Below are 22,345 nucleotides of genomic sequence, written 5' to 3'. Positions count from 1 at the left end.
CAGTCTGAGGGGGAAATTTAATTTAAAGCATCAGTGGGCACGAACAACATTAAAAGGTTTCTGTATTTCTGTCTGTGGGGTGAGGATGTGGAACAGATTGGGAGTGGGGCTCAAGCAATGTCCAAGCATGAACCAGTTCAAACAGCGGTACAAAAATATGTTTTTTTCTGGGTATAGGGAGGAGGAAGGGTAATGAGGGTTAGGGTGTTTTTGTTTTTTGCTTCGGCTTGTAAATATATAGTATTTTGTATGTAAGTAGGTATGTGTAGGTGTATATTTATGTTTGTGTATATATATGTGTATATATGTATATGTGTATATATGTGTATATATGTGTATGTATGTTGATGTGTGTATGTATATATGTATGTGTATATATATGTATATATATATATATATATATATATATATATTGATATCGGTTTAGGTGTGTAGGAATCTATGTGTATATGTGGCAAAGGGTATTACTGGTTGTGGGGAAGAAGGGGTAGGGATAAATAAGCTGATGCTTCACCCTACCCCTTTTCGGACATGTTGGGTACACAGTAGGAACTTTTTTGTTGTTGTCTTTACTGATCTATCTTGTAATTGTTGTTGTATCAAATGTTCGAAATAAACAGTTTTCATTTTCATTCATTCATTCATTCATTCATTCAAAGATGGTCTAATGCGTCAGTTTTCTGTGGATTTCGGGCTCCGATGGAATGAGTGGACAAACACCAACTGGAAGGGGAACAGAAGACTGAAATGTACATAACACCATGCTAAAATACCCTCGGGCCACATGAGCATGTAATCAATGAAAGAATGTGACCTTTTGACCTCTTAAAATTGGTCAAGGTTAGCCATCTTTGTGCTTGTCCAAGGTCTGTGTCCCAAAAAAACTCGCTGTGAATTTGAAGACCCTGGCAGTAGGACGGGACTTATGCTGAGCACAGACAGACGGGCGGACAGCAAAACCTTCCGTCCGTCTCAGGTCACCTCCTGCTGTTTGCCGTTGCAGACAGATTGATGCTGTGACTTTTTTTCTGCCTTTTTTTTTTTGCATGTAGCGTAATGGTTTGCATGTTGGACTGTGACACCAGCAGTTTGGGTTCACTTCCTGATTACAGCCAATCTCGCAACTGCCACTTTGAACAGGGGTGCTGGGGAGACGGAGAGACACATGCTGTAGGCCCTTCTATAAATACGCTTAGTGCTCAGTTTGGCTTCCTACATTAAATAAAAATCTCTTCTTCTTTTCCGACGGGTTCACCAGACATCAACTGACGAGGAACAGATTAAATGAATGAGAAAAAGATTTCTACAGGACGATAACAGACACAAACAGATGAGTTACTTGTGATTTACCTTTTAACTGTAATGAAATCAGACATTTTATTGAAATGGGCCTTCAACGAATGCCCTCTTTAGGCAGATTTTCACACGGAACACCACGGGACGTGTGACTATGGTAAATACAAAAACAATAAAAATCACAGCAAAATTTAATTGGGTCAGCTATGGTGGAAGAGCAAAATGTGTACCATGTGTCTACAAACACATAAAAAGAAAGATGTAAACATGGCAATATGTACGACACACACTGGCAGCACATTAAAAAAATGAAACAAAGTCAACCTGAAAGGCAACTGACCTGATATTTACAGCTGATATAGAAATTTGTGACCAACCTGAACAGATCAAGCAAGGAAAATCAGCATTCATCCATTCATTTTCTGAACGTGCTTATCCATGTTATAGCAGCCAAGTGGCCTGTGTGTGTGTGTGTGTGTGTGTGGCTTCGATCACACAAAAACTGGGGAGAGCTTACATTTGCCGTTTGGCATGCTTATGTAATTTGGATCAAGGATGAACGCTGCAAAAATGGAAAGTTGATACGACAAATATTTTTAGAAAAATGAGCAATTTTAGCTCACCAATAAACAATGGATGCTGTGCTACAATGCACCATGGGAGTCTGGGGTTTTGAGGTTTTAAATGTTGTTATTGTGGTTTATGTTAGTTTAGCAGTGTTGTTAATGTTATTGATTGATTGGAATTGGTTTTATCAGTTTAGATAAGTCTCATGTTCCAGTTACCATGAGTGACTTAAATTTCATGTTGGAACCATGACTGAAATGTTTAGTGGTTTTAATGTCTTCACCCACTGTCTTTGTCAAAATGTGCATGTGTGCGACTTTATAGACTCATGCCATTCCAGTAGGGGGCAGTAAGTCATCGTTATATTAAAAAGCATGAGTGATTTTAAGTTCAATATAAGTGCATAATATAATTGTAAATACATTAAAAATACATGATGACACAAGAAAGTGACAACATGTATTTCCATTGTGGTCCATTTAAAAATCAAATGATAAAATACAAGTAGAAATAAAATAACAGTGTGTATATGATAACAAGAACCTAAACAATTTATAAATACATTAAGACAGTAAATTAACATGAAAAAATACATAATTAACAGGAAATAAAAAGGCTGAGTTGTTCTAAAAATTGTTGAGGCCTACGGTTATAAAACATTCCAACTCATTATACAAGTACAAGGTTTGCTTAATTTATTACCACCCTTACCACAAAAATGTCAGCTACCTATTTTCTAAACACTACCCAATCTAGATTCCGTGGATCCCCACGGGCAACACGCTAGTTCCACTTAAGTGTCTTGAGGGAGTTGAAGCCTAGTATCCCAGTGGTCATTGTGCAAGAGTCTTTAGAGCTGGGAGGAAGCTGGAGCACGTGGAGAGAACCCACACAGGCAAAGGAGAACATGCAAACTCCACACAGAAAGGACCAGGTCGGTAGCAAACCCAGAACCTTCTAACTGTGAGGCAACCATGCCAACCACTAAACCCTAGCATGATAAGGAAGAACTAAATAAAGAATAATCAAACTTTGGCAAATCATATGCAAAAAGCATCTCTCCTTATTGACAGTGACCTCCAGTGCTGCAGTCTGCCTCGTCTGTATGTGCTTTATGTAAGCAAGTTTAATTGTTATTAATTTTATTCTACTGTTTGTTATTTTTAATGTAATCATGCTGCTGCCCTTGTGGCCAGGTCTCCCTACCACAGGTTTCCTTACCACTGTCGCCTGTGTGCTTGCTCTGGGGGTTGGTAAGGTTAGACCTTACTTGTGTGAAGTGCCTTGAGGCACCTTTGTTGTGATTTGGTGCTAAATAAATGAAACAAATTGGAAATTGATCTCAATGGGACTAACCTGGCTAAGTAAAGGTTAAATAAATAAAATGCACACTGAGGCCGAGTATGAAGCAACTGAGATGAGAATCAGCACCTCCAAATCTGAGACCATGGTCCTCCATCAGAAAAGGGTGGATTGCCTCCTCTGGGTCAGGGGGGAGTTATTGCCCCAAGTGGAGTAGTTTAAGTATCTTGGGGTTTTGTTCCGAAGTGGGGGTAAGTTGGAGTATGACACTGATAGAGGGCCTGGTGTGGCGTTTGATGTTTTACACACTGTACCGGACCATCGAGCCGAGGCTCTCAATTTACCAGACGTGACCCCTATCCTCACCTATGGTCACGAACTTTGGGTAATGACCAAAAGAATAAGGTTGCAGATACAAGTGGCGGAAATGAGATTCTTCTGTCTGTTATCTGGGCTGACATTCCAGGACAGGGTGAGAATGGACACACAGCATTGCGAGGTATCATCCACTTCAAGCTGAAGCTACGCAAATGTTACATACAGTAGTTACACCTTCCTTTATGGCCACCAGAATCATGTCTTATAAGACATTATTAAAAATAAATAAATAAAAATAGTACATAGTACTGTAAAGACCCTTATACCCTCACTGAACACTTCAATATAGACCTTGTTCATTCTGGGATGGATCCTTTTTGACTTCAGAACCGCCTTAATTCTTCATTTCATATATTCAACAAGATGCTTGAAATATTCCTGAGATTGCACAATGTGCACACACGATATGGCACCGTATTAGTAAGAAAGGCCAATGTCTGGGATCTGATCCCGCACTGTCAGGCTGCCACACTGTTACTGAAACAGCAATGATGACCACAATGGTTCACTGCTTAACAGAAAAGAATTCTGTGTTCCTGCCTTGAAAGGTCATTTGCATCTAGACCTTTACAATTTTGAATTAAGTTGGCATAACAACTTATAGCATGACAATCACAGAAGTGCTGCTATTCACTATTCAACCTGAGGCCATGAAATGAACCCAAAATGCAACTAAAAAATGTTCTTTGATCACAATAATGCCTGTCTATTGTGTTGCCAGCTGCCTTTATGACCTTTCTAAGAAATAATATAATTTTTATAATTATAATTAAAATAATAATGTAATAATTCTATTAAATATGTGGATATTTTTTCTTATTTCTTTCTTGTATCAAAAATCACAGTGGTTGCCATATCAGGATGTACTTTTGACAAGGGAAACGTCAAAATTATTAACTGGAGCCACAACATTGTAAAATACTGTCAAAAATATGTTGTCACTGGAAAACAATTCTCCTGTATCTGAATTGGAGAAAAGGCACATTTAATTTTTTTCACAAAGAAGGCCAAAATAAGCTCTGCTGAGACTAACATTACTCTTAAAATAGAAACACTTTTGAAGCTTAGGCCTAAATTTGGCATTTCCATTGTCAACATCACAGTCATGTCTCAACGTATCACTGTAAAAACTGGTATAATTTTGATTTCTGTGTCATTCCCAGTATCTGTTTTTTATTTATACCCAACGCTAGATACTGCTCTGTCATTTCAACAACTACATGTACTTATAACTCCATCCAAAAAACAGCGTTAGGGTGAAGAGAACTCTATCACCAAACGAACACCAAAGAATGTATCACTGTTCAAAAGGTGTTGGTACAAATGCATTTGTGAATACTCAACAGCTGTGAGTCTACAAATAAAAGTTAAAGACAAGGTGAAGAGTGACTTTGACAAATAAAGGGGGAACTCTGGGATTTTTCAATCTAGGCCCTATTTTTAAAATGTTTTGGGGTTCAGCGTTTTACTTGAGACAAAAACAATTGAATTAAAAATTTAAAACTGTCAGACTAAACAGCTTGACAATACAAGTCAAAGAGGCAATCTCAATACCTCAAAGTGAACTTCTTTTTGTCACCACTGTAGTAAGTCCCTTTGGCGGCTCCCTTGTTTTCACTCAGGGTCGCCACAGCAGATCTGAAGTGAATCTGCATGTTGATTTGACACAAGTTTTAAACCAGATGCCTTGCCTTACACAGCTCCATGTTACATGGAGAATGGGCCGGGCTGAGGTTTGAACCAGGAACCTCCTTCATTGGAAGCAGGCACACTTAACTGCTTGGCCACGTCACCACTAAACAGACAAAAAAGATCCTCTTGTCTTACATGCAATTTGTACATGTTCAATAAAGCCTTCAATCAATCAATCAATCAATCAATCAGTCAAACACAATACTTACATTTTAAGAGCGGAAGATGGGCAAATCAAGGAATATTTGTAGATCACCCTCTGTGCATTTGCAAGTATTGAGACAAATGTAACTCCGTAGAACGTTAGCTTTGAGTTAGTAGAAGTTCGCATGCAAGCTAACGTCTGCAAAATGTCTTGTAAATGACACGAGAGGTGTTATCGGGTTACATAAACAGCATTTTCAGTTTTAGAAGGGCTTATTTCTCACTAGCGTTTACATAATATATGACAAAAAGGATATATTTACACACAAAAAAGTGTTGAGTTTTGCAGCTAGCTACCAGCATGTAATGTTACCATGCTAACGTTCGCGAAATGGCTTGTAAATAAGTTCAGAGGTGTTATTAGGTTCCAAAAACAGCATTTTCGGTTTTAAAAGTGATTATTTCTCTCTAGCTTTTACATAATATATGAGAAAAACTTACATAAACACACAAAATTAAGCAACTTTGGAGAGACCAACCACTGATGTCACAGTGCAGCTCTACTCTTGATTGGCTGTAATCCCCGCCACTCAAAAACAAACTGAACAGATTGAAACAGAGTGTGACATTTTAACCTCTTAAAATACCTCTTAAAATATGTCAAGGTTAGCCATCTTTGAACTTGTCCAAGGTCTGTTTCCCAAGAATGTTTCCTGTAAATTTGAAGACCCTGATAGTAATAGGACTGGACTTACAACCCCAATTCCAATGAAGTTGGGACATTGTGTAAAATGTAAATAAAAACAGAATACAATGATTTGCAAATCCTCTTCAACCTATATTCAATTGAATACAGCACAAAGACAAGATATTTAATGTTCAAACTGATAAACTTTATTGTTTTTGTGCAAATATTTGCTCATTTTGAAATGGATGCCTACAGCACGTTTCAAAAATGCTGGGACAGTGGTATGTTTATCACTGTGTTACATCAACTTTCCTTCTAACAACACTCAATAAGCGACTGGGGACTGAGGACACTAATTGTTGAAGCTTTGTAGGTGAATTCTTTCCCATTCTTGCTTGATGTAAGACTTCAGTTGTTCAACAGTCCGGGGTTTCCGTTGTCGTATTTTGCGCTTCATAATGCACCACACATTTTCAATGAGCGACAGGTCTGGACTGCAAGCAGAACAGATCCGCACTCTTTTAGTACGAAGCCACGCTGTTGTAACACATGCAGAATGTGGCTTGGCATTGTCTTGCTGAAATAAGCAGGGACGTCCCTGAAAAAGACGTTGCTTGGATGGCAGCATGTGTTGCTACAAAACCTGGATGTACCTTTCAGCATTGATGGTGCCATCACAGATGTGTAAGCTGCCCATGTCATGGACACTAACACACCCCCATACCATCACAGATGCTGGCTTTTGAACTTTGCGCTGGTAACAATCTGGATGGTCTTTTTCCTCTTTTGTCCAGATGACACGACATCCATGATTTCCAAAAACAATTTGAAATGTGGACTAATCAGACCACAGCACACTTTTCCACTTTGCTTCTGTCCATTTCAAATTAGCTCAGGCCCAGAGAAGGCGCCGGCGTTTCTGGATGTTGTTGATATATAGTTTTCGCTTTGTATGGTAGAGTTTTAACTTACACTTGGAGATGTAGCGACAAACTGTGTTAACTGACAATGGTTGGTTTTCGGCCTTGCCGCTTGAAAGTTCTCCAGATTCTCTGAATCTACTGATTATATTATGGACTATAGATGATAGAATCCCTAAATTCCTTGCAATTGAACATTGAGAAACATTGTTCTGAAACTGTTGGACAATTTTTTCATGCAGTTGTTCATAAAGTGGTGATCCTCACCCCATCTTTGCTTGTGAACGGCTGAGACTTTTGGGGATGCTCCTTTTATACCCAATCATGACACTCACAATTCGTGTCATCAGTTCCCAAATGCTTATTGAGTGTTGTGAGAAGGAAAGGTGATGTAAAAGTGTGTTGCAGGCATCCATTTCAAAATGAGCAAATATTTGCATAAAAACAATAAAGTTTATCAGTTCGAACATTAAATATCTTGTCTTTGTGGTGTATTCAATTGAATATAGTCTGAAGAGGATTTGCAAATCATTGTATTCTTTTTTTATTTACATTTTACACAATGTCCCAACTTCATTGGAATTGGGGTTGTATGCAGAGCACAGACGGATGGATGCAAAGCCTTCACAATACCTGATGGCTGTATTTAATGGCCTCGAGTAAAAATGACTGATTGTACAGACTTTACTTTACTGTACTTTAGTACTTTACTTGACTGTACTTTAGTCTTCTTCCCTTTTTGGAACACCACTCTCTACTAAGTCCACTAAGTTGATTGTTGAGCTGAAGCTGAGTTTTAGAGCTCCATGATTACACTGCAGTTTTTCTTGACATTTTTAAAGCTATATATTAGGGTGTGAAATATGTAGCATAACTGAATGCTTTAAAAAAACATATTTACCCAGGATTTCATTTACCATACATATCGCTGTGCATTACACACCACTGCACATTATACACTAATAAATATGGTTGTCCTGCACATAAATCTCATGGGAGATGAGTTCATGCAGGAAAACAGCAGTCTACTCCTGGAACCATTTGTGTGTATAATTCCAATTCAAATAAGTATGACTGAACATCAAATTCAAATAGCTCAACAGTACAATCAAAATCAATAACTACTGTATATATTTGGTGAAATGTTTGTGTATACTAATAAAGTATGAGGCAAGATGGGGTCATAACTAACTATCCTTGGAGTGTATGGGCCAGGCTCACTACATTTCTTTCATGGTACCACTTGGGTACTGAAAGCATGATAGCAATTTATATGCTTTCAGTACCAAAGTGGTAATATGAACAAAATTAGTGGGTCTGGCCCATACACTGGCCCATAAAGGTAATCATGCACGCATGTACCTCTATAGGAATCCTCTCGACCCTACCAGAGACTTCTAATGACATTTTTGCTTCTTCGGGATAAAGTGGTTTATTTTGAGGTAGGAGGCTTCCATTGTACAGCTGTTCAACCCTTGACATTGTCAGAATTCTAGCTCAGTACTGGACTGATCGTTTTTGTTGCAAATGCTAAAAGTGGGGGAAAGCTATTCAATGTGAGTTTTGAAAACTGTAGCTTGTAGAAGCCAACATTAGTGCATAACATGGGTCAAACGTGCAAGAACTACAAAGCCTTTAAAGTGAGATAAATTAGAAAGCTCACTTAGTAAATGATGTCAAATTGTTCCATGTTGGTGTTAGTTGTGTCAGCCTCAGAGCTTATTATCACACCGAGCATCACCTTGTCTTGTGGCTTTACTCGCTTTCCGGTTGGTAAAGGTACTTCATCACTAAACTGTCCACCTTCTTCTGGTTGTTTTTAGATTCCTTCCTGCTAGCTGGCCCATGACCTACAGGATCCTTCTCATCGTCAGACGGTTTGGCTGGGCTCCTTTTAACACTTCTGGAGCTGTGGTAGGAGATGGTTGAGTCAGAGGAGGAGGAGGAGGATGACTCTGACGACGATGAGGATGAGGACTCCTTCTGTTTCTTCTTTGATTTTTTCTTCGATTTCTTATCCTTCTTAGCCTTTGAGCTCTTTCTACTATGGCGATCATCTGAGGATGAGCTGTCTGATGGAGAGACTTCCCTTTTTTTGTCTTTTTGACTGCGGGAGCTGCTGGTGCTCAGGGTACTGGAAGGCTGAATGTTGTAATCCAGACCAGAAGCCGATGAGGAGCAGCGCAAACTGGAAGTGCTGCACCGAAGCTCAACATCTTCAACCTTCTTCCTCCCACCTTCCCCTCCTGAACTTTTCTTCTCATCCTCTTCTGCACTACTGGACTCATTGAGCTTGCTGCGCTTGAACTTGATGGGTTTGAAGCTCAGCACCTCATTGATGGCTGCCTCTAAATCAGGATCCAGGTAGTTGCGGTGGGTGACAGATTTGTTGTCAGATGTATTTGGCAGATTGCTGTCCGTGGAGTGCAGCTGAGATGGAGTGGAAAAACTATGGCTGACAGAGCGAGGACTATAAGCTGAACCTCCCGCTTCACTACAAGGTACATGCTGACCGTTATTGTTATCATCGTCATCATCATCATCAACATGCAGGCCGAGCTCACTGAGACCACAGCTGCGTGCAACAGACAAGCGTGAGCTACTGCGCCGGTCATCTTTCCAAGAGGTGCTACGATGCAACAATCGAGGGCTGGTGCGACTCGCGCTGCTGATAATCGATTTATTGTCATCATCCATTTCCAACATACCCCTTTTGGTGGACATCCTACTGGGAACCAGAGAGGACACCACAGAGTCCTTTTCAAATTCAGGACTGCTGCGGGATGTCCAATGAGACTCAAAGCTTTTTCTGGCTCTGCTGGTGGCCTCGGAATATGCAAGAGAGATGACAGAGCCTTTGTCATCCAAGTCTTCCTTTATCTGGCTCTTTTTCCAATCCTCATGGATGTCTCCAGCTTTTGACTTGGACTTTCGAATAGAGGCATGGTCTGGTGTGTCAGGCTGCTCTTTGAGAGTGGTAAACAGGGAGCATTCATCACCTATCCCCCCTATGGAGTCCTTCAGGTTGGAACGTTTCCTGTAGCTCAAGGAACTCATGGCAGACACTGGTCTATTCAGCTCTATTTCTTTCCCTTCTTTGCCTCCCTCAGTTGTCTTCTCCTTGCCTTCTTTTACTTCCTTGACATCTGCATTTGCTGAATATCTGATAGGGTACATAACATTGAAAAACATAGAAACCAACAAAACAACAAGGAAGAAATCAGTAATTGTGAATAATTGAAAGCAAATTATGCACCAAAATTGTTGCAATATTAAATTTTATTTGCGTAAAGCACAGTTGATCTCATCTGAGTACACATCAAAAATTAAAACACAAGTGACATAAGCAAAATAGGCCTTTTGGTGTCAAAAAACATAAAAAATTATATGACATGTTCCTCCAGTATCCAAGTCTCTAAGTAAGCTGACCCCTTGTATCTAATAAATACACGTGAGTAAGTCTATAACTGGAAGCTCATGTAATGTAATTCTGTTACCCATAAATTTTGTGACTTTCTTATAAATTTAGCATTTCAGATAACTTCTAAAGGCAAAATCTGTTACTGTGTTCAAAGTGTAGGGACCCATTAAAAAGAAATCATAATTTAAATGGTAAAAGTGGTCAAATATTTAAAATGTTTATATCTGGTAAAAAATGTTACAATACTGCGTATTATTATCACTTTACCGAGGCGTTGCTAGGCCGGTAGCTTAGATATACGTCGACGCTACCTGGCTATACCCGCCCGCAGTAGCAAACGGGTATCGGCATACCCGCCTGCTGTGCGTAAACAAATGACGTTATAGCGCGCAGCCCAAGAACTGTCCGCAGAGGAAAAAAAAAACAAAACAAAACAAAAAAAAAATGTCCACAGAGGAAAAGATAAAAAGGCGAGAAGTGTGTGTTGGTCCCAATATGGATATTCCAGATGATTTTCTCATTGATAGTATGACAATGAACAGCAGCCAAAGCAGCCAGCTTGATGAGGACGTACTGCCGAATTTGGAGAGCAGCGCGCGCCAGCTGACACGACAAAAGTTAAAGTGAGCCAACTTTTTATGTATGCGTTAAGTGTTGTGTATCTCAGTAAGTGATAATAATGCAAATAACATGCTGTTGTTGTGCAGTATGCATTTTCTGAGTCCCTCCGTCATTTTGGGCGACTGGGCATGAACGTCGGGCCTCTGAAAATGCATACCGCACTCCAAAAGCATGTTATTGTATTATTATTTCCTACATTAAAATGTTTTAGGCATGCTAAATGTTCCTCATATATTGTACTGCATTTCTAGTGCTGTATTTACATAGAACCTAGAATATTATTAATTCCTTATCAGGTCACAGAGTGTTGCTGCTGTAGCACCAGTGTAGCAGTCTTGGCATTTGCGGAAACATTTTAATCTGCTCACAGTGGAATGGCTAACGAGCTAATTAGCTAGCCTGTTAAATCACAATAATGTACATTCTTCCAAAGGTGGAAAAGTACATCACTGACCTTGTACCTAATTTAAGTCCTTCCAGAAGCCAGTGTGTAATAAGAATGTCTATATTTGTTAAAATAAATGAGACGTTAGCTCCATTCATCTCATGTTTCCAGAATGCCATTGTTTCAGTTCATCATGTTACGCTATTAAAATTAACTTGCTGCTACTTGACACATTGTTGGTGTTGGGAACAGCAGCTGTATTTTTCTAAATCATATATTTGTAGCATATCATGCAACTAAAACTAAATGACTTTATGGTGGCACAAACCAAAATGACTGTGAGGAAGAAACAATAGCTTTTAACTGAACCGTTCCTGTTTATTTTTTTGCAAAATAACTGCTGCCAATGTAATTTGTATGCCAATTGCATATATAATACAGAACAAAAACAGAAAACTTAATTAAACTGATTTGATTGATAACAGATGAATTAAATGTTGTACAAGTTGGTATAAATACTAATTATTTAATTCGGATCAATCACATTCATCCAACATGCTTTCATTTTTATCAATACAGGCACAAACATCTAAATAACTGATATGGCAAAAACATTTCTCCGATGTGCATTTGCCATTTTCATTTTATCGTTGGGACGGTTCAGAAAACAGATAACACACAATACAGTAATCAGCTGGTGAGAGAATCTATTTAACTCAAGAAGAAACGTGACTTACTCAACGTGCCAACTGGCTGCGGGCCATTTCAATAAATTTGTCAGCAGCTGCTTCTACATTTGGCCTCCTGTCATTAAACAGATGACCGAAAGAAAAAAAAGCCCATCCTTCTGTTGTAACCTGCCCCAGGTAATCCTGGGCTTTTTTAGCTCGTGTGGCTGCTGCCTCTTTCGCTTCTTACCTCAGAAATATTCAGTGTTGACTGAAAAAACTAACCTGGTGCTCTTCATAGTTCCCTCATCTGAAAGAGTTTTGACAGAACCTTTGTTCTTCGACAGCCAAGATTTTACTCCGTCCACGCGGTCCTCCACCTCTGAATCTGTTTCTGTTTGATCCCCACTATGAACAAATAAACATCAGCTGGTGTAGATGACAACAGAACACAAACAAAAATAAGCATCTGAATAAGACAATTTTTCTAGAAGAAACTGAGAAAATTATACGTCTTACCAGTAAAATTCTATTCTTCTTTAATCAGTTTTTAATTTATTTCCAACAACAACAAAATTAAATTTTAATCTGCCAAGAAAAAAGAAAAAAAACGCAGTCTTTGAAAAAGTAATATTTGCTTCAGTGTGACCTTAAGAATGGGAGGCTGCAGTGAAGTTTTAGATGGCAAAGAATCTTTTTTTTGTGAATAATTTAGAAGCTTCATAAATTTCCCATGAGACCATTTGGATCAGCACAATGCAAGGTGATGCAATCACGTCAACATTTTCAATATGCTTTGAAGAAAATGTTCAAAAAAAGTAGATGAGTGAAGAAAATGTGTTACTGAAGGGCTTTGCAAGCAAAATTAACTTGTTTGCTTGGATCCATGCAGCACACCAACATACCAGGAGACAGCGCTGTGGGCTTAAAGCTGACACTGCCTGATGACAAAAACACAGTCGGTCTGATAGTGGAGGCGTCTGTGGTGTCAGGTGTTGGGTACACGCGGAATACATGTTACGTTTTGGCTACAATCATAGGCTACTCAGTCTTTTTTTTTTTAACAAGAACATTTTGACTCATTACCAGCAGTGGCATGATACATCACATATTGTGATGGGGTACACATAATTTAAAGTTCAATGCATAGTTTAAAAACTTCATACTTCAGACTGTGATTTGTTTTAAATAGCAATTTTAAGTTGGTCTGGTCTGGGAGCATACACAGGTCCTGTGTGTTGCCACATCCACCACACTATGGAACCACCTTGGGTCCTTGATGAAAACACCAAGGCAGAACCATCTATCTGCTGTACCACACTTGAAACATGGGCTTCCCGTTGCCCCTCTATCGCTGCTGGGGTCCTCAACACGGCGGCACCTGCATGCCGGATCATACCTAGAGAAACACACTACATGGCCAGAATGTTGTAGCTGATGCTCCCTCACAATCCAGGTCGCCTTTGATCACTGGTTAGCATACACGTCTCATAACCATACACGTAGTAAGACAGGAAGTACCAGAACCCTAAAGACTTGGACTTTTGCCTAGTGCTTGGCATTGCCCAGGTGACAACCTGAGGCAGCTTGTGCAAGTGGGCACCTGAATCATCCTTTTCCTGAATAAGGATGACCGTATTCTACTACTGCCACTCGATATTACGATATTGGTTCTCAAGACCAGGCACCTAAGTGGCTCTACTCTACTCTTTTCTACTCTTCCATTTTACTCTTCCTTTTAAGATATTTTGATATACCTTAGTATACTAGCATAGTTCCACCTTAGAAATAGAATATAATATATAAGATATACCTTACTGAATTTTCATGTAACTCCACACTGACCCAACACCCTTAAATTGAGTAAAACCAACAAGTACACGCAGCTGATGCCTTAAAGTATTAACAAACATTATATATTATTTCAGAACTTTAATTTCACACAGTGTACCCTTCTTAACAAAGGTTAGTATGTGCAATTAGCGCCAATATTCGATGTGTGTACTAATTGCGCTGCCTTCCTTGGCTATATGAGGGATGAATAATGGATGTTTCAAAATCCTAAACAACATTTGACAAGTGCTGCTGTGGTAAGTACTGACAGAAGAAAATTACAAGTGCTGTGACAACATACTGTACATTAAAACAGTCGCAGGGTAATCTGTCGCGATGATGAAAACGTTTTTGCAAAGGAGGTGCAATTTCCTGTTCCCTTTGATTAATGGCAGTTTCATCTCAACTCTTACAGCGTTTCAGCTTTCACAGATCCACACTCATCAGTCTGAAACGCTTTGCCACATTTACTATCCAGCAGCAGATATTTACTCCACTGACTGTTGGAAAAAAAAAAACAGCTGACTGTTAAATAAATGAAATGCAGCATTGTGGGTAACAGATCTTTCTTCTTTTTATCACTCTGAGCTAGGAGGAGTTGGTTTCAAAATGTTTACCAGGAGCAAACACAATATTGTAAGAAGTCTGAGATCTCAGCCAGACTGCTGAGTTCTATCATTTGTCCATATCTCTGTAGGTCTGAGCCTTAACAATATATCATTTATTTATTTTTTATTTTTTTGTCAGCCGACATTGTGTCACAGATTTAGGCACGTTTCCCTTGACGACAAAGCGATTGGCGACCTCCTCTTATTTTGGTCCATTACCTAAAAGCTTGTTTTTATGTTGTGGGAGGTGGACTCAGTGCCAGGCAATGTGCATGTGCACATGCACACACACGCGCACACACACACACACACACACACGCATGCACGTATGCATATTGCAAGATGGTGAGCAGAGACAGAGAAGATGCACTGTGTCATGCTTTAAAGCTTTGCAAGAGCATTAACATATTGAACTTTCTCATCAGTAACCTTGAGGTCAGGCTTCTGAGGGGGAGGCAGTGATGACCCCCACACCCATGAAATGGCCTCATGTCATTTTCGAGAAAAAGAAAAATGCTCATTTCACAGCATTAAAGGGTTTCAGGAGGGCAAATAAAAAGTCTGCATTCATATTACCGGCTAAAGTGGCATAAATCTAACATTGTTTTTTTGTTTTTTTTGTGGTGTATGAACATGTAAAGTCTGAATTTATAATAGAAGTAGCTTTTGATGCCCCACCCCCTTTTATTGGCATGCCAACACAAAATCAGTTCCAACAAAATTGAATATATGAGCTATATTTTTTTTTATTCCAGAACAATAATGATTATATATATATATATATATATATATATATATATATATATATATATATATATATATATATATATATATATATATGTATATATTATACAGTTATATATTTGAGTCAAATATTATATATTTGAGGTTCTGTGATTTATAAGGTGGTGTGACTTATATGCCTAAAAATCACACGGAAATAGACCCAATTTTCATAAAGCTTGAAATTCATCACACATTTCATTTATTTGTGAATATTTATGAGGTTTTCAAATTTTTTATGTTTTAATGATGTACTAAAAGGTCCTAAAACATTTGCACAGTACTGTATGTCACAGAGATCTGAAATGAGTTGTGGCCATTCTAAATTATGTTTAAAGCAGGCGGATGTGTGAAAACACTGTGGGATTCTAGAGATGATGAACATTAAAGAAGGAAATATATAAGGCATGGATACTATCAGTTTGTGTTCATTTTTGTCTGACAAAAGTCCTTTTCTGATCTGCAAAATGGGTTCCTTGTCAGCTGATATCTGCTGAATCCGTTAAAGTTTTGAACATGTTCAAAACTTTGAGTGAGCAGACAGCTTTCCCACTGCCTGGATGATTGTTTATCTTTTTATCCTGTACTTTTACCATACTCATGACTGTGAAATCCTAGGGCTGTCCAATGGTTCATTCTGGAATTCTGATTGGACAAAGCTCTGACAAGAGGTGTCAATTCTGCATAAGCAGAGAGCATCCGGTGCAGCTGTTCCAGGTCAGACAGTGCTGCATGTTTTTTTTAATATTTTTTATCTGAAGTGTGCTCTCTGTCTCTCTCTCTGTCTCTCTCGTTTAATGCCCCGCTGTGAGGACCGTGCACGAACAGTCAGGAAATATGTCATGCTTTCAGACCACAGCAAACCCCACTCAAATCCAGCTTGCTCCACTGTATAAGTGCCATTAAACAAGAAAAACCCTTCTGCTCTCTGTGCTACAATGGAAATGTGATATCATCGGCCCATGAGTGCCTAAAATCCATGGAAGGCCTACGAATTTGTGAACAGACAAAATATTTAAATACATAACTAATCCTTTTGCTCTATCAGTCGTGTGGCAAAGCCTTAACAAGCACATGAAAATTTAAAAGGTTGATAAAAGATGATACCGTGCAGCCAGAAAGTATTCACAAAGCAGCACTTTTTCCACATTTTCTCATGTTAAAGCCTTATTCCATTGAATGACATAAATTTTTTCCTCAAAATTCTACACACAATACCCAATAATAACAATGTGAAAAAAGTTTTGCGATTTATGCCAACTAATTCAAAATAAAATAAAAAAACTAAGAAATCACATGTATATAAGTATTCACAAGATTAGAAGGCAAGTAATCCCTTGGGAAGACTCCCTCAGGGAACTTGAGGTTTCAGCAGCATTGGTTAACAGCACACAGGGTAAGAGCACACAGAGTATCAAAAGTAAAAATAAACAATTTGCAAAATGTAAATACAAACATAACTATCAGAAATACTGCTTGCTACTGGCTTACTGGCTACTACTGCTCCTCTCCTTCCCATCCTATGTCTTCCTGTTACTCCTCCTCCCCCCGGGTGAGGTGTTGTACAGTCTGATGGTCTGAGGGACAAAGGAGTTTTTCCAGTCTGTTGGTCCTACACTTGGGAAGGACCAGTCTGTGGCTGAAGAGGCTCCTCTGGTTGCTGATGATGGCGTGCAGAGGGTGACTGCCGTCATCCATAATGTCCAGCAGTTTGTCCAGTGTTCTCTTCTCTGCCACCATCACCAGAGAGCCCAGCTTCAAGGCAACCACAGAGTCAGCCCGCCTGATCAGTTTGTCCAGCCTGGAGACACTGGCCATCACAGACAGGTAGAACATCCACAGCAGTGAATGAAGCTCAAAATTGAGCTCAGGTGCATCCTGTTTCTACTGATCATCCTTGAGATGTTTACACAGCTTAATTGCAGTCCACCTGGGGTAAATTCAGTTAATTGGAAAGTCACACATCTGTCGACATCACAGCTGACAGTGCATGTTAGAGCACAAACCAATCATGAAGTCAAAGGAACTATTTGTAGACCTCCAACACAGAACTGTCTCGAGGGGGAACAATACAGAAACATTTCTGCTGCTTTGAAGGTCCCAATGAGCACAGTGGCCTCCATCATCCTTAAATGGAAGAAATTTGGATCCACCAGGTCTCTTCCTAGAGTTGGCCGCCCGTCTAAACTGAGCCATTGTGGGAGAAGGACCTTAGTCAGGGAGGTGGCCAAGAACCTGATTGTCACTCCGTCAGAGCAGCAATCCACCAGTCAGGCCTGTCTGGTCGAGTGGCCAGACGGAAGCCACTCCTTAGTAAAAGGCACATGGTAGCCCACCTGGAGTTTGCCAAAAGGCACCTGAAAGACTCTCAGTGCATGAGAAAGAAAATTCTCTGGTCTGAGGAGACAAAGGTTGAACTCTCTGGTGTGAATATCAGACGATATGTTTGGAGGAAACCAGGCACCATCCCTAAAGTGAATAATGGTGGTGGCAGCTTCATGCTGTGGGGATGTTTTTCAGTAGCAGGAACTGGGAGACTAGTCAGGACTGAGGGTAAAGATGAATGCAGCAATGTACAGAGACATCCTCATTTTGGAATAAGGCGGTATCATAACCAAATGTGGAAAAAGTGAAGCACTGTGAATATTTTCCCGATGCACTGTAAATAGCAATAAATTGGAATTGAATTGAAATTGTAATTTCACTGGCCGTAATGGTCTTAACATCCAATTCAGTTCTGAACTGTGTTTCATCTCTGTTGGTGTGATGATTGTGTGAACAGCCTGATCAAATACAGATCAGTTATGAACATGAAAGTGGACTATTCAAACTGTTTATTTATTTATTTAACTGGTTAAATTAATAAATCACCTGACCTAGCTGGTAACACTGGTCTACAGCCAAAATGCTTCTGAAATAAATAGTCAAACTTTAGTAATTTTGTGCAACTGAGAAAAAAAAATGTTTGAAATTGTTGATTGACTCTAGCTTTTAAGCTATGTTATACGACTAAGGTTTAACATATAACCCTTTTGCTGATTTTAAAATATTACAAAAACAGAACAGGTGAAATGTTATCTAAAAATAATCAGAGAAATATGAAAAGACTATATGTTTATGATGTTGAGGAGACTCAGTGTGGAAGATCCCAGAGACTGGAGAAGGTCGAGGACACGTCCACATTTCATCTGGCTGCTACTAGTCAAAAAGAAGACTAATGTTTGCTGTTGTGACGCTCTTCCAATCTCTACACGACTGTATTCATTTTTTAATTCTGTTTTAAAACTTCTTTTCATTTTTAAGTTTATCTACTCTGAATCTATTTAACTACTGTCCTCCTTTTTGAATTCCTAGCGGTTAGCTTTGGCTAGCAGTTAGCTGTGTTAGCTAGGTCAACCCCCCCCCCCCCCCCCCGCCATTCCTTTTAAGACTATTTTGCCAGTCTAATACTTCTGTTAGCTTTTCAGTGTGACAGCTATGAATTTTAGGTCACTATATTTTACTCCTGTGTAAATCTTAGGAATGACGAGCATTTTTACTAGCGGTTAGCTTGCATTAGCTAGGTCGACCCCCCTCCCGCCAGTTTCTTTAATACTTCTGTTAGTTTTTCAGTTTAACTGCTGTGAATTTTAGCTTATTACTTTAGTCTTGTGTTAATCTTAGGAGTGGTTTACTCTTAGGAGTTTTAGGAGTCTTAGGAGTTCATACTTTTAGTCATACGTCTGTTACTTTTTCAGCATAAATGCTATGAATTTTAGCTAATTAATTTACTCCTGTGTGAACCTTAGGAGCGGTTAGCATATTCGTTAGTAGTTAGCTCACGCTTGCTTGGCTATACTCTTGAATTTTCTGGTGCACAAATTACACTACTTTACACTTTACATAAATCCTGTGGGATGCTGGCAAATAGCGTGGCTTTTCTAGAGAGCCGTGTCCGTAAACAAGAACAGCTTCTTAGCTCAGTGGATATACTGTAGATGTTACAGGCACTCCAGATGAGGTTAGTCTTGGGCCAGCTAGCACGCCCATTAGCATTAGCCTAGAAACACCGGCTGTGGAGGACGGCTTTCAGAATGTGGTTCAGCGGAGGAAGTCACATAGAGCTCGGTGCCCGGTAGTGGTACCCCGATCACACTTGCTACAGCGAATTGTGAAAGTTTTCTCCCTTGGATATGCCTGATGTTAGTTCTTTGAGCCCACGGGTGACTTCCACTCCTATCTCCAGGCCACAACGCCGGGCTTTAGTGATAGAGGATTCTATCACCCGCAAAGTCAGGTTACTGACGTTGAATGTATTCCCTGGGACAGAGCTCCTGACACTGCCACCCGGCTTATGACAAATGTGGGTGTGGAATCAATTAGCTTTTATCTGCGTTTATTTGCCAGGGAGTGAAATTCATCAAGTTGAGACTGTGGCCTGCTTCCGTAGGTATGTCCCTAAATATCATAAAGAGATATATTTTGAAAACTTAATACCCATTTCTACACTGGATGACGCTGAAATTGACTGTCCGTTGACTGTTCCAGCAATATCAAATATCCCGTGTCTGCTACCAACAACCCACATGGAATGTCGCAAAAATAAACCTACTTCCAGGTATCTTATATATGCTACTCTGGAACCATTGGCTGTTCCAGCAATATCAAATATTCTGTGTCTGCTACCTACAACCCACATGGAATGTCTCAAACCTAAACCTACTTCCAGGCATCTTATATATGCTACTCTAGAACCACCCCTAAATCCAAACAGTCCAACTGTTAATCCCACTGAGGTCCTTAGTCTGCTACTTGCTGCTACTGCTACTCTCATTAACATAAGATCACTGTCCTCAAAGTCATTGTTGATTAATGATCTAATGATGGATCATCACTTAGATATGACTGGGTTACGTGAAACCTGGCTTAAACCTACAGCTGTCCTTCCCTTATGTGAGGCCTGCCTACTGGCATACATAGTCACGTACCTCGTGATGTGAAGCAAGGCGGGGGTGTTGCTTTTATTTATAAGTCTAGGTTTAGCTTATCAGCTGTTGGGGGTCACGAATATAACTTGTTTGAGTATCTGATTCTCCGCTCTGCCTATGATGCTACGTATTGCCAAGGTCAGAAGAATAAAAATCAGTCGTATTATTTTGTCAATGTATATAGGACCCCTGGCCCATAATATGAATTCTTAGATGAATTTGGTGCGTTCATTTCTAACTTGTCAACTAGTGCAGATACTGTAACATTCTAATGATTGGTGACATGGTGACATTTAACATTAAATAAATAAGCCTTCTGATCCCCTGTGCAAATCAATTATGGAAATTGTGGATGCATTAGGATTTCAGCAATGCATTCAGGACTTGACGCACATTAGTGAAAATATCCTGGATCTGGTTCTCGCATTTGGTATTGCTGTCAAGAATATTGACATCATGCCTCTTGCATCGGTGGTCTCTGATCATTCACTTATTAGGTTTACAGTTTCGCTGCTGTGTTTTAGTAGAACAACAACCTTACTTGTCACTGCGGCAACACATCAACTCCTCAACAATGACTGAACTCGAAGCTAAACTGCCTGATATCTTAGGTTCACGTTTGGAAAATGCCCAATCAGTAGACAGTCTTGTGGATAGTTTAAACTCAGCACTCAAAACTACACTGTACATGATTGCGCCACCTTTATTAAAACCACATCCCCCCAAAACAGTCACCTTGGTTCAGTGATTACTTGCGTGACCTCAAGCATAAGGCTAGAGGTCTAGAACGGAAATTTCAAAATGAGAAGTATTCCACCTAGCATGGCGTGATGCTATCTTAGACTATAAGCATGCACAACTGGCTACAAAGCGGACCTATTACTCTGATTTCATCAACAAAAACAAGCGTAACTCAAAATTCTTGTTCAACATGGTAGCAACACATATTCATGGACAACCACCTGTAAGTCACTCTCCTTTTACAGCACTGGATTTCTTGGATTACTTTGAGAAGAAAGTAGAAGACATTACTTTAAACATATCCCATCATGCCTTAATCCAGCCACTACACCCTGCTATTGAGCTAGGGGCCTTCACTAAGGTGTTACCTGGATTTACAAAATTTGATAGTATCTCATTAGGCATGCTAATGAAACTTGTAACGTCTACAAAAAGCATAACCTGCTTATTTGATCCTATACCAACAAAACTGTTTAAGGACCTGTGGCCCACTCTTGGGCTGACTGTGCTGGAAATTATTAATCTCTCATTAAATTCTGGATCTGTTCCTAAATGTTTCAAATCTGCAGTGATTAAACCATTACTTAACCAATCTAATCTTGACCCTAGTGTATTGAAAAACTATAGGCTGGTATCAAATCTATCATTTTGCTCTAAAATTCTGGAAAAAAATGGTTTCATGGCAGCTCATGGACCACCTTACTGAGAATAACCTTTTTGTGCCACTGCAGTCTGCTTTTAGAAAACATCATTCCACTGAGACGGCTCTCACTAAAGTGTTGAATGATCTTCTGCTTGCAATGATTCAGACACCACTATGGTTCTGGTGCTGTTAGATCTCAGTGCTGCGTTTGGTACTGTGGATCATCATATTCTACTCGATAGACTGGAGAATCATTTTGGGATTACTGGGAGTGCACTTGCGTGGTTGACATTATAGCTGACCAGTCGTTCTCACTGTGTTTTGTACAATAACACTACTTTATATAGCCACCCTTTATATAGCCCCCCTTGGACACATATTGCTGCATTTTGGGAGTACCTTTCACTGCTATGCTGATGATACTCAGTTGTACATGCTGATAACTGCTGGTAATTTTATCCACATAAAATCCTTAGAAGATTGCCTTGCATCAGTGGGAAGCTGGATGTCTAGCAACTTCCTAATTTTCAATTCTGTTAAGACTGATAAGACTGAAATGCTGAGACCCCGATTCATGTATTTGTCTCTTCTAGATTGGACTACTGCAATGGTCTATTTTCTGGTTTACAGCAGTCCAGCATTAGGGGTCTCCAATTGGTTCAAAAGACTGCCAGACTTTTGACACGAA

At 39.5% G+C, this 22,345-nt stretch overlaps 1 protein-coding gene across 2 annotated transcripts in view; it reads right to left on the bottom strand.

Moving 5' to 3' along the window:
* LOC117517665 (uncharacterized protein DDB_G0271670-like) overlaps positions 1-22,345 on the bottom strand; it is a 39,015-nt gene that overhangs the window by 1,984 nt on the left and 14,686 nt on the right. For both annotated transcript variants that reach the window (XM_034178774.1, XM_034178775.1), the window contains 2 exons: positions 12,368-12,490; positions 8,729-10,150 (listed from right to left, as the gene is read on the bottom strand). In XM_034178774.1, coding sequence (XP_034034665.1) covers positions 8,743-10,150; positions 12,368-12,490 — 1,531 coding nt within the window. In that variant the 3' untranslated portion in view covers positions 8,729-8,742. The remainder of the gene's footprint in view (positions 1-8,728; positions 10,151-12,367; positions 12,491-22,345) is intronic.

Source organism: Thalassophryne amazonica, chromosome 9 (assembly GCF_902500255.1).
Source record: "Thalassophryne amazonica chromosome 9, fThaAma1.1, whole genome shotgun sequence".
Lineage (NCBI taxonomy): Eukaryota > Metazoa > Chordata > Actinopteri > Batrachoidiformes > Batrachoididae > Thalassophryne > Thalassophryne amazonica.
Note: the sequence above shows the minus strand (reverse complement) of the source record. Positions and strands in the feature narration are given on the sequence as shown.